This window comes from Salvia miltiorrhiza, unplaced genomic scaffold (assembly GCF_028751815.1).
Source record: "Salvia miltiorrhiza cultivar Shanhuang (shh) unplaced genomic scaffold, IMPLAD_Smil_shh original_scaffold_404, whole genome shotgun sequence".
Classification (NCBI taxonomy): domain Eukaryota; kingdom Viridiplantae; phylum Streptophyta; class Magnoliopsida; order Lamiales; family Lamiaceae; genus Salvia; species Salvia miltiorrhiza.
The window spans coordinates 145,765-159,135 of record NW_026651542.1 but is presented as its reverse complement, the minus strand read 5'-3'; the positions used below and the strand labels follow the sequence as shown (position 1 = coordinate 159,135).

The following is a 13,371-nucleotide window of genomic DNA, read 5'->3' as shown; positions in this document are numbered from 1 at the left end:
CTACTATTTAAAACTCAATTTAAATTCGAGCTAGGGCACAAATAGCTTCTCAAAACACGGGGTGTTACATCCTTACCCCCTTAAAAAAAATTTCGTCCCGAAATTTGAAATCTCACCTTCGGGAAACAATTCTGGATATTTTTCCTTCATTTTATCCTCCAATTCCCAAGTTGCTTCTTCTTGCCCGTGATGTCTCCATTGTATTTTGACTAAGGCAAGTGACTTATTTCTCAATTGTTGGATCTTTCTATCCAACACAGCTTCGGGTCTTTCTTCATATTTCAGGTCTGGTTCAAGAGATATATCCTCTCGATGAATAACATGCTTCGGGTCAAACACGTATTTTCTCAACTGCGACACGTGAAAGACATTGTGAACATTCGCGAAATTTGGAGGTAACGCGAGTCTATAGGCAACAGGGCCTACTTTTTCCAATATGTCGTATGGGCCTATAAATCTAGGCTTGAGCTTTCCTTTTATACCAAATCGGTGAATCCCTCGAGAAGGGGAAACTTTCAAAAAGACTTTACTTCCCACTTCAAACTGAATCTCTGTGCGTCTAGTGTCGGCATAAGATTTTTGGCGATCTTGAGCTTCTTTAATTCGTTGCCGAATTTGTCTCACAGTTGTGATCATTTCTTCCACTGCGTCAGGACCTAACACTTTTCTTTCTCCTACTTCATCCCAATAAAGCGGAGATCTACATTTTCTTCCATAGAGGGCTTCATATGGTGCCATGTTAATAGTCGTTTGGAAACTATTATTGTAGGCAAATTCAATCAGGGGTAACACTTGTTCCCATTGAGCTCCTCTATCTAACACTACAGTCCGAATCATATCTTCCAAAACTTGTATAGTTCTTTCAGACTGTCCATCCGTCTGTGGATGAAAAGCTGTGCTAAAATTCAACTTAGTACCCAATTCCCTGTGTAAGCTCATCCAAAAACGTGAGGTGAATTTTGTATCTCTATCGGAGGTAATCGTCATTGGAACTCCGTGTAAACGTACTATCTCACGAATGTATATTTGAGCTAACTTTTCAGAACCACTTGTGACAGGAATCGGTATGAAGTGAGCACTTTTCGTCAATCTATCTATGATCACCCAAACGGCGGTATTCCCTCTATTCGACTTTGGCAAGGCAGTGACAAAGTCCATGGCAATGTGGTCTCATTTCCACTCTGGGATTTCTAACGGTTGTAATTTGCCATAAGGTCGTTGGTGTAATGCCTTCACTTGCTGACAAGCTAAACATCGTTCTACAAACGAAGCTATGTCTCGCTTCATGCCTTCCCACCAAAATCTTGCTTTTAAATCTTGGTACATCTTTGTACCTCCCGGATGTGCTGCGTAAGGCGTGTCATGAGCTTCGCTCATGATTTCATTTCTTAATTTCTCATCATTGGGTACACAGATTCTTCCCTCAAACATCAATGCATTATCTGCTGCTTCTTGGTATGACTCAAGCTTCTCGGTACGGATTTTCACTCGCAATCTTTCCAATTTCTCATCCTCTCTTTGCATACTAACAATCCTTGATCTTAGATCGGGGGTAACACTGAGTGTCGCCATGATCAAATCTGTGGTTTGCGGTGGAAATACCACTTCCAACCTTAACCTTTCGAATTCCCTAACCAAGTCATTCTCCTTGGTTAGGATACATCCTAACTTGGCTCGTTCCATTCTGCTCAAGGCATCTGCCACGACGTTGGCTTTGCCTGGATGATAATTGATTCCACAATCGTAGTCCTTGACCAATTCTAGCCATCTTCTTTGTCTCATATTCAGATCCTTCTGTTCAAAGAAATATTTGAGACTCTTATGGTCGGTGTAAATTTCACATCTTACTCCATAAAGGTGGTGTCTCCAAATTTTCAATGCGTGCACTACTGCTGCTAGCTCTAGGTCATGTGTCGGGTAATTTGCTTCATGTGGCCTAAGCTGTCGCGAGGCATAAGCTATTACCTTTCCCTCTTGCATCAGTACACAACCTAGTCCTTTCTTTGATGCGTCTGTATATATGGTATATTCCTTGTTTGCTTCTGGAACGGCTAGTACTGGGGCGGTGGTCAACCTCTTCTTCAATTCTTGAAAGCTTTGTTCGCATTCGTCTGTCCACAAGAATTTGACTTCTTTCTTGAGCAGATGAGTTATAGGCTTGGCTATTTTGGAGAAATCTTGTATAAAATGACGGTAGTAGCCTGCTAATCCTAGGAAGCTACGAATCTCGTGAGGTGTCGTTGGTGATCTCCATTCTTGCACTGCTTGAACTTTGGCAGGATCCACTTTGATTCCTGCAGCTGAAATGACGTGGCCTAAGAAATTGACTTCTCGTAGCCAAAACTCACATTTGCTATACTTAGCATAAAGCTTTTCAGCTCTTAGCTTCTCTAGCACGGTTCTAAGGTGCTCTTCATGATCCTTCTCATTCTTCGAGTAAATCAAGATGTCGTCTATGAATACCAACACGAATTGATCCAAATATTCGTGAAACACTCGATTCATGAGATCCATGAATACGGCGGGGGCATTTGTTAATCCAAAAGGCATCACTATGAACTCATAGTGTCCGTATCTCGTGCGGAATGCTGTCTTTGGAATATCCTCAGGTCGTATCCTCAATTGGTGATACCCTGTCCTTAAATCTATCTTTGAGAAAGCGCGTGCTCCTCGAAGTTGATCAAACAAATCGTCTATACGTGGCAAAGGATACTTATTCTTTAGGGTCACCTTGTTTAATTCCCGGTAATCGATACACAATCTTAAACTTCCGTCTTTCTTTTTGACAAACAGGACCGGTGCTCCCCAAGGCGAAACACTGGGTCGAATGAATCCCATGTCCAACAATTCTTGTAGTTGCAACTTCAGTTCTTGCAATTCTGCTGGTGCCATCCTATATGGTGCTTTGGATATTGGTGCTGCTCCAGGTTCCAAGTCGATTGTGAATTCCAATTGTCGGTTCGGGGGTAGACCTGGTAGAATATCAGGGAAAACGTCTTGATACTCCCGCACTATAGGTACATCTTCAATCTTTATTTGTGCTTCCTCTTCTTGGCTCAAGTATACTAAATATGCTGTCGCGCCCTTTTCTTTTAGTATCTTGTTCGCTTGCACTGCAGAGATGATAGGTGTCTTCTTCCATTTCCTATTGATGGCATAAAAACATGTAGGTTCCAGGCCAGGTGGCTGGAATGATATCCATCTCTGCTCGCATTGTATCACCGCATGGTGTTCTGCTAACCAGTCCATTCCCAAAATGATGTCTGTGGTCCACATGCGCAGAAGTCTCAACGTCTTAGCCTTAAGCTTAAGAGGTCCTAATTCAAATTCTAAGTTAGGACACACATGTGTCACGGTGGTGATCTTCCCTAAGGGAGTGGCTACCCTTAAGTGTAGCTGGGCTGGTTCTACATTCAGCTCTAACGTATCCACACAAGTATATGAGATGAAAGAATGTGATGCTCCAGTATCAAAGAGAATAACAATGGGTACACCTTTCAGTTCCCCAATACCTGTTAAGTTTCCTTGGTTCTTATCCTGATTCTTCTTATTGATAGCATACATCCTTTGATATTGCGGTGGTATTCCTGCTTGCGGTGCAGGTAGCTGCTTATGAGGCTGGTTTGGACGGCGAAAAGGTTGTTGCTGTAGTGGTTGAGGTAGAGGAAGAATTCCCTCCATTGCTCTGAGTTGTGGGGTTGGAAACTGATTGGGTCTTCCTCCACTCATCCCTTGCTGTCGGTTGGGGCACTGGCTCGAGTAATGCCCTGGTTTCCCACAAGTGAAACAATTTGGGTTTCCAGCTCTGCACACTCCTGTGTGTAACTTGTTGCACTTAGGACAAGGGGGTATCCCTTGGTGTCCGGGGTGTGAGGTCGCTGGTCCACCATAAAATAATTTATCGCCTTTCACGAATGGAGCCTGGACATTCTGACCTTGCCATGGCTTTTTACCCTCATTTCCACGATTTTCCCATTTGCGTTTTCCTTTCTGTCCTTGGTTAGAGTAGGGAGTGTTTGATACTTGCGTATATTGAGCTGATGGAGGCGTTGGTGTGTGTGTTATTTTCTCTGGTTGCATTGCTAGCTCCATATCTAGAGCTCTGTTCAAGGCCTCGGCGTAGGAAAGTGCCGTTTGACTTGCCAATACAACTCTTATCTCTTGTCGCAGTCCGGCGCAAAATAACTCGGACATCTTCTCATCCGTATCCACTCTATACGGTGCATATCGGGCCAGATCGCAGAATAGTCGATCGTACTCCACTACAGTTTTATTCCCTTGCTTTAAGGTGGTAAACTCCATCTCCTTCTTTTTCCTATAGCTTCTGGGTATGAACTTCTCACATAGAGCAGTCTTAAAAAGCTCCCAAGTGAGTTCATCTAACTGCTCCGGGGTCATAGTTTTCTGCTTTGCTTCCCACCAATAGTCGGCGGTTCCTTTCAGCTGGTAAGACACGCACATAAGACGTTGTGCGTCGTTGCATCTCAAAAATCGAAAGATTCGTTCCATAGCACGAATCCATTCTTCCGTTTCAGCAGGGTCTCCCGTGCCTGCGAAAGTCGGTGGGTTCTGTCTTAAGAAAAGTTCTTCCACTCTCCTATCTTGAGGTGGAGGCGGCGGCGTAGGTTCTCTGGGTTCTTCCTCATTCTCGGGTGTATCTCTGTTCACTCTTCGTGGAGGCATTATGACAATCTACAAGTTTGGGTCAAAAGATAAGTTCCTCTATGTGACAAGGATCATCTTACTCTAGTCTTATGGCTGAGTAATTCACAACATACCATGCGTCTTATATATATATATGTATATACATACATTATCACATAGAGTATACTCAATGCATCAAGTACTCGGTTCTCAATCAATGTATACAAATTGACAACTACATCATAACAATGCATCAAAACAAGTAATCACATTTCTCATTTAGTCAAAAATGGCCACTTTGGCCCATCATGTATATACCGTGAAAATTGCCTCAGCGAGGACTTCTTTTGTACAAAATGTATACTATGATCTATAAACTGCTATAGGTCAGTACAAAGTACTACTCTGCTAAAGACCTAGCTACTGCATCAATATTGCCTCTATGTACAAGCAGCCCTACAACTGGGTACAGATACTATCCGTTACCCGTGTACTATGGGGGCCTAACAAAATAAGTACAAACCCTGGTCTGGGATGGAACTATCCATTGTTAGCCAAATCTAGGGGCTATCTAAACAAAGCTACCATATATATACATCTCTATTCAAATACCATCATATCAAAACCATATCCACCCTTGACCTCTACCATCACCCCGGCTACCATCGTCACTCCCATCCTCCGTAGCATCATCACCGACATCTGCTCGAGCGTCACCCAATCGGGGCACATACGGCACACCGTCCTCACTGTCAGAGTCGGCACGGTGAAAAGGGTCAAAGGCGGCTCTCTCTCGAATCGGATCTCCTTGAGGGACGTCCGTCTCGAAGGCCTGGCCCATGTTAGGAAGATCCAAGGGCTGTGAGATGAGAGTCCCAACAACCGGGACTGATCCTGTGTCGTCCTCCGTGTCTCTAGCTGTCCCCTGGGGTCGTGAAGGTCCTGGTGCGAATGGATCAACATCAGCCATAGCAATCTCGCCCTCTCCAACCGTAGGGAGGGGAGGAACATGAAGGGTCTCACGGATGGGGCTCATCAGCTGCTCGGTGGTATCGATGGCCTCAGTGGTGTCTATGGTCATAGGGGTAACCAAGATATCAATAGGAGAAATCTCCTCCTCGGGCAGAGTGCCCTGAGAAAGTGAAGGAATAGGGTCATCAATCGGCTGGGAGCTAAGGAGGTCTAGTCCCAATGCCATAAAAGGATCCTCAGTCTCAGAAAGACCCTGAGGCTGACTCTCTGCCTCACCCTCTCGGGTGTCACTCTCCGTCAGGTAAAAGTAGGGTGGGTTCGCATACATCACGAACCGGCTCAACAGAATGGTTACGTACTCCGGGAATCGCGCCTCAAAACCTCCCGGTGCCAACGGGCTATAGAAGTCTGGGGCGATGAAAAGACACCAAGCCTGCCAGTGGGGTGGCATCCTATATGGCAGTATCTGCATGGCCTGCTGGGCCGTGACTCCATGCTCTACGGCGTCAATCCACCTGTGGTGGAAGCGTGCTAAGAACTCTCCAATAGTCTCGTGGTGCTCCAAAGTAAAGTCATAGAAAGCCTGTACTATGTCGAATCCGTCTGCCATGCTAGAATAACAACTCGTGTTACTAAGTCAAGAATGACTTACTCGTTTATTACTCAATAACATACTCGTTTGTCGGTGTTCCTCTAGGATTCTCGTAGTGTATCGGTATCAATATTGATTCCAATAAAAATTTTCCACCATCTTACTTATCCAGTCAATCAAAACCAGATATCAATAATATTGCATCATGTACTAATCATGCTTCTTTCTCAACTTATAAATATCATCAACTTATCAATTGCATATCTCATGCTCATAAGTAACTTTAAACTTTAACTTGCATACCTCGTCAAGCTGGCGGAGATGGGGTGTTGGCTCTTGTCAGTGACATAGCTCTTTTAGTCTAAGACTCTAGCTTAGACTCAATAAAAAAAAAAACTCTATAAGAGATTATACTCAGAGCAGACGAGCTGCTCTGATACCACTCTGTCGCAGCCCGATATAGCCAGTGATAGCGTATACCAAGTATCGTACGACTAATAAAAGAAATAGTGAAAGAAATAGGAATACATCTTGTTTTAGCGGAAGCAATTGCAAACTTTACTCATTTTAAAGAAGGATTTCAAGACCAAAATAATTACTAGCTTGGGTAAACATGATTAAGCCATTGAAACTTAGCAAGGGTCTGAGAAGTATTTCCCCTTATGGGATATTACAGGCATAAGCAAATTAAATAAAGAGTTTCATCAGAGTTATGCAGCGAGATGCGTTACTATATGTGTGAAGACATATAGCAGGGAGTTCAAATTCTTATAGAGTCAAAGCTTATAAGGATAAATATGAGACATAGGAAAGACACAGCCAACTGACAATTCCAACAGCTTTCACCCATCCTCGCGCCAAGCCAGACCTGCATATTTAGAAATACATGCAGGGCTGAGTACCAAAAAGCACTCAGTGGACTCATGCCGGAAATAATTGAAATGTTGCTCTTAGAGCTATATGTCAATCTTGCCCTTTTCAATGCATCAACAGGATTTAACTGAGATTAAAAATACATGTTCATGTTTTTCTGTCATAAACTCATTTGCATCATCATAATAATATCATTAGTCTGCAGACATTAAATATTCACGGTATGTGCCAACTATGAGAACTCATATAATATATATATAAGGTGAAGAGAAGGAGGCCTCCTTCAAATCACCGTGACCGGCCGACTAGAGACGGCTCACGGTCACCTCTGCGCACAAAACCTTTACTGTCATATAAATCAGTCAAAGGCCGATATCTTGCATCATGATCATAATCATGTCTTTCATAGAGGCAACATACCATATCTCATTCTCATCAATAATAAATATGGCAAGTTGACAATTTTCATAATACTCATCAATAATGCTTCAACATGCTTCATTTTCATAAGAATTTGCATTTGAACTTATTATCATGGTAGCTAGCCATAATAGAGTTAGAATAAAGCCCACCTGTCTCAGGGGTCGATGACGTAACGCTCAGAGTCGTACTAACGCCGGCCGTCACTCGAACCTTTGGTGGCGCACGTGGTTTAGATTGTCATGTGACAAAATAAACTCTAGTTAGAATTTCATCTAACTAATATCTCAATACTTATGCTTTCATCATATGCTTAATCTCATCTTATAACCTATCTACTATTTACCCAATTGGACCTCTCAATTTAATTAGATATCTTATCCAATTAAAAGACTCTCAATCCTAGGTAAATAGCATTCATAAACATCAAATAGTCATTCATACTTTGCAATAATCAATTTCCACATAATACATTTTCACGATTTATCACAATAGTCAAATGACTTAAAAAAAAATAATCCTATGAACTCGAAATCTTTTTCCTTGTAAGTAAATTCCCAAATATTCACGTAAGCTTGGAAATAAATATAAAATTTTCTAGTAGTATTTTCATGACATAACATGGTGTATTAATCCACCAAAACTTTAAAATCCTCAAAACAATTACAAAGTAGAAATTTTCAGACTCCTACAGTTTATCATTCTGCTCTGCCTCAACTTTAACGAATAAACTGTTTTGACTCAGAAATCTCCTAGATTCGAGACTTATACTGTTGAAAACCTTTCTGCGTCTAGTTTTATTTAAAAAAAAGTAGAGTGAAAAACTCCAAGTGGTTTACGAGATATGGGTGTTTTCCCACAGTCTACCAGATTCGGCAGTTTTGCACGACTGGAAGCTATGATTTTTGAAAAATAGTAAACGTTGGCCAAATGGTTTGAAATTTGGTGTAAATCAGTATAATACATGTATCTTTCTACCATAAACATTTGGGAGGCTGAATGTTTTTGAAAGTTACTGAAAAGTGTGACTCTAGGGACTGCCTTTCTAAATTTCCGGTGGACATGCGCAGTAAAAGTTTTGCATTTTAAAAAGGTAGTAAAAGAAGTCCAAATGACTTGAAATTTTACCAGCGTCCTCAAGACACATATATTGACACACTGTAAACTTTTGAAGAGTTTTGGACGAGGGAAACCTCGTCGACTGATCAGTCCAGAACGTAAGAAAACTTCTCAAAATGGTTGAAACAACAACATATACACATATCATCATAGATCTATACTTTCATCACCATTCTCATGCATTTTCACACTAATAACTCATCATGCTTCAATTATGCATCAATATACATGCTTATACCACAAGAAAATATATATATAACATAAGAGGAGGATTGAGGTTGCTACCAACAAGATCAATGGAGGTGGAGTAGAAGATGATGCGTAGTATGCTTGGAGCTTGAGCTTGAAGATGAACACTTTAAGAAACCTTAGTTCTTACTATATTTGGTGGAACAAGAAAAAGAAGTGTGGTGGAGTGAGGAGGAGGAGGAGGGCTGCTGAAAATAAAGAAGAATAAGAGAGGGAGGGAGATGAGAGAGAGGTGTGCATGTGCTTGTGAGCTTAAAGTGTGGAGAAATGAGTTGGCTAGTTAGATTAGCCTTTTAGGGGCTCTTTAATGGTGCATGTGATTTCCATTGATGGGAAAGAGAAGAATAATGTGGGAGAGTGGGGAGGGAGCTAGTGCTGCGTAAGGGTGAGAGAGTGAGAGAGAAAGAGTGAGAGAGATTGAGAGAGATAGAGAGAGTGAGAGAGAAAGAGAGATAGGTGTGTATATATATATATATATCTATATATATATATATATACTTGAATAATTATAACTCTTATTTAGTATGTGGGAAAAATATATCTCATGAAAATATATTTATTCATGTGAGGAAAAATTATCTCTATTATGATATATCTAATATCATAATAACAATGCATCAATAAATCATATGTGAATATTCTACCAAGTAAAATATGTATATCACATAGACATTTTAATAAAAATATAGGGCGAAGATAGGTTTCTCAATAAGAGAATTTATAAGACTCGAGAAAATAATATCGCCTCCTATTAAACTCTAAAAATTTCTTATCTCATTTATTCGCCCACGTGCATAATTCCTCTAGCTACTATTTAAAACTCAATTTAAATTCGAGCTAGGGCACAAATAGCTTCTCAAAACACGGGGTGTTACAATATATATATATATATATATATATATATTGTAGAATGGTAAAATATGGAGACATAGGAGAAGAAGAATAGTTTATTATGTTCAGTGTGTAAAATACAAGAGACCTCCCACATATATATAGGGGAAAACTAGGGCTACAACATATATAAGGAAAACTAAATACAAAATATTCTTCAACATTCCCCCTCAAGCTGGAGCATATATATCAATCATGTCCAGCTTGGTGCAAAGTTCAGAAAATCGTTTTCCTCCCAACGGTTTAGTGAAAATATCAGCAATCTGGTTGGACGAAGAAGTGAAAGGAGTAGCAATAGTCTTACTCAAGACACACTCACGAATGAAATGACAGTCAACCTCAATATGTTTAGTCCTTAACTCTGGATTGTTAGCTATGTAGATAGCTGCTTGGTTATCACAATGCATAGGTAAAGGTTCATTGAAAGTGAACCCCAATTCCTCAAGTAGATTCTTCACTCCAATCATCTCAGTAGCAGTATGAGCCATAGCTCTATACTCGGCCTCGACAGAAGATCTAGCAACAGTCTGTTGTTTCTTACTTCGCCAAGTTACCAAATTTCCTCCCAAATAGGTGCAGTATCCAGAAGTAGACTTCCTGTCAGTTTTAGAGCCAGCATAATCAGCATCAAAATATCCTTCAATCTTTAGACGACCATTCTTCTTGAATAAAAATCCTTTCCCCGGAGACTTCTTGACATATCTAAGAATCCGAATTAGCAGCATCCCAATGAACTTGCTTAGGCTTATCCAGGAAATGACTGACCAAGCCAACAACAAAAGAAATGTCAGGCCGTGTTACTGTCAAGTAGATAAGTTTCCCAACAAGTCGTCTATACTTAGCTTTGTCCTCGAAGAGGTCTCCACTGTCATCCCAAACACTCGGATCAACATCCATAGGAGTATCAACAGGCTTCGTTCCAAGCAATCCAGTTTCTCTAAGCAAATTTATAGCATACTTTTGCTGAGACAGAGAAACTCCAGACTTACTGTGAGCAATTTCAATCACTAAGAAATACTTAGGACGTCCCATATCCTTAATAACAAACTGTTGCTGCAAGTACTTATTTGTCTCATCAATCCTCTGTACATCACTATCAGATACAAGAATATCATCAACATATACAATGAGAATGACAATTCCAAATTTTTGATGGCGCACAAAGACAGAGTGATCCGACTTGTATTGCTTGAATCCGATATTTCGAAGAACACTGCTGAATTTATCAAACCAAGCTTTCAGACTTTGCTTAAGCCCATAAATTGCGTTTTTGAAACAACAGACCTTAGTAGCATCCTCCCCCTGAGCAACATACCCTGGAGGTTGCTTCATATAGACAGTCGGAGTCAAATCACCGTAGAGAAAGGCATTCTTCACATCTAACTGATACATTGGCCAAGAAAGTTTGACAGTTATGGAAAATAAGATCCGAATTGAATTCAGACGAGTAGTGGGGGAAAACGTCTTAAAGTAATCTACACCATAGGCTTGGGTAAACCCTTTGGCCACAAGACAAGCTTTGTACCGATCAATAGTACCATCAACAAGAAACTTTAGCGTGAACACCCAGCGACAAGCTACAATAATTGCTGATAGAGGGACAGACACTAGATCCCATGTACCTCTACTGAGTAAAGCACGCATCTCCTCATCCATAGAAGCCCGCCAAAGAGGGTGTTTAAGTGCATCTTGGTAAGATGTTGGAATGACTGTAGAAGACAAAGAGCAAAGGCACGAAAATGAGGACTCAAACGAGCAAAAGAAATATGGTTAGACGTGGGATGTTTAGTGGTGCAAGTACATTTACCTTTGCGGAGAGCTATGGGTAGATCATCAGTGGTATGCGGAAGACCTTCAGAAGCTGCAGGCGAAATAACGCAAGTGATGGACATGAGGTTGGTTCTGGGACAGATTCTGAGACAGGTTCTAGCACTGGTGGTAGCCTAGGACGGCGTGTATACACCTGCAATGGTGGTGTAGGAGGACTAGGAGAGACACTAGCCGGAACAGGTAAAGGAGTAGGAACTAACAAATTAGGAGTTTGAGATAGAGTATGAGAGAAGTAAGACTGAGACTCAAATAAAGTAACGTCAGCACAAATATAGTGACGCTTGGACAGTGGGTCCAGGCAACGATATCTCTTTTTGTATCGAGAATAGCCTAGAAAAATACACTTAATAGAGCGAGAGGACAACTTATCTAACCCAGGAGTAAGATCATGAACAAAACAGACACACCAAAATATGCGAGGAGGAACAATATGTAGAGGTTTATCAGGATGAAGACACGAAAAAGGAATATCCCCATGCAACACACTAGAAGTCATCCTATTAATAAGGTAACAGGTAGTAAGAACAGCATCAGACCATAAATACTTAGGAACATGCATGTGAGACATAAGAGTACGAGCCACATCCAAAATATGACGATGTTTGCGTTCAGCTCCCCCATTTTGTTGAGATGTGTGAAAGCAAGATATTTGATGAATTATACCATGAGAGTCACAAAATGATGAAATGGACTTTTGTGTAAACTTAAGTGCGTTATCAGTGCGAAGAATACGCAAATCAACAAAATATTGAGTTTTTATTTCATGATAAAAAGATTTGAGTACAAGAGGAACCTCAGTTCTCTGCTTGAGTAAATACAACCATGTCATGCGAGAATAATCATCAACCAGAATAAGAAAATACTTGAAACCCCCTCTAGACTCTACTTGACTAGGACCCCAAACATCACAATGGACTAATTCAAAAGGAGAAGAACTACGATTATCAACATGAGGAGGAAAAGATGTGCGATGGTGCTTGCCCAACTCACAGGAGCCACATTGAAAATCAATAGACGCAACAGGAACTAAACTTTGAAGACTGGCAGAAGACGAATGACCAAGACGACAATGCCACTGATATTGAGATACAGTGGCAGAGAGAGCACGAGAAGGTGCAGGGGAGACATAATCCAGGTAATATAAACTGTCACGCACATGTCCTCCACCAATCGTCTTCTTCGTCTACAGGTCCTGAAAGGTACAATAGGAAGGATAAAAGGTGACAGAACAATTGTGAGTTTTGGTTAGCTGACTAATAGATAACAAACTAACAGGAAACTTAGGAGCAAGCATAACATTATCAAGAGTTATATTGGTGGTAGGCTTGATAACACCAATCCCCATTAATGGAGAATAAGTGCCATCGGTAAGACGGACAGATGGTAGAGATGATGAAGAAAAAGATTCTAAGAGTAACTTGGTACCGGTAATATGGGCAGAAGCACCGGAATCCAACATCCAAGACTTACCATGAGACACGGAAAACGCACCTGCAGTGGTAAAGGCAGCCATAGTAGAGGAATTGCTGGAAGAAGTCAGAAAAGACTCATAATCAGCACGAGGGATAGAGACCATGTCAGCAGTGGAAAACAATGTCTCTGCAGTAGAAACAATATGAGCAGTAAAAGCCTTGTTCTTGGTCGCCCATTCTGGTTTGCCAAACTTCGCCCAACACTTTTCAGACACGTGATTGGTGCGACCACAATGAGAGCAACTACGAGCATCTTTGTCAATATCAGTTCCACGAACACCACCACCACGGTCATAACCACGACCTCGA

General features: G+C 41.1%; 1 protein-coding gene and 1 long non-coding RNA gene across 2 annotated transcripts; both read right to left on the bottom strand.

The window, feature by feature from the left end:
* Window positions 1–2,864: 2,864 nt before the first annotated feature.
* On the bottom strand, window positions 2,865–4,509 carry LOC131004463 (uncharacterized). The gene is made up of 2 exons (XM_057931153.1): window positions 3,346–4,509; window positions 2,865–2,972 (listed from the first exon to the last, which is right to left on the bottom strand). Exons 1-2 carry the CDS (start codon window positions 4,507–4,509, stop codon window positions 2,865–2,867), a joined length of 1,272 nt encoding a protein of 423 aa, XP_057787136.1.
* Window positions 4,510–6,684: 2,175 nt separating this feature from the next.
* Window positions 6,685–9,125, bottom strand: LOC131004483 (uncharacterized). The gene is made up of 3 exons (XR_009095029.1): window positions 8,906–9,125; window positions 7,654–7,714; window positions 6,685–7,076 (listed from the first exon to the last, which is right to left on the bottom strand). It is a non-coding gene; the product is annotated as an uncharacterized LOC131004483 (long non-coding RNA).
* Between the last annotated feature and the right edge of the window lie 4,246 nt (window positions 9,126–13,371).

What these genes read in the sequence shown, in the direction of transcription:
- LOC131004463 (XM_057931153.1), bottom strand. Translation starts at nt 4,509, where the DNA reads ATGGAACGAATCTTTCGATTTTTGAGATGCAACGACGCACAACGTCTT. An exon ending in AGATCACCACCGTGACACAT is followed by an intron (nt 2,973 to 3,345) that starts GTGTGTCCTAAC and finishes ATATTCTACCAG; the next exon opens with GTCTACCCCCGAACCGACAA.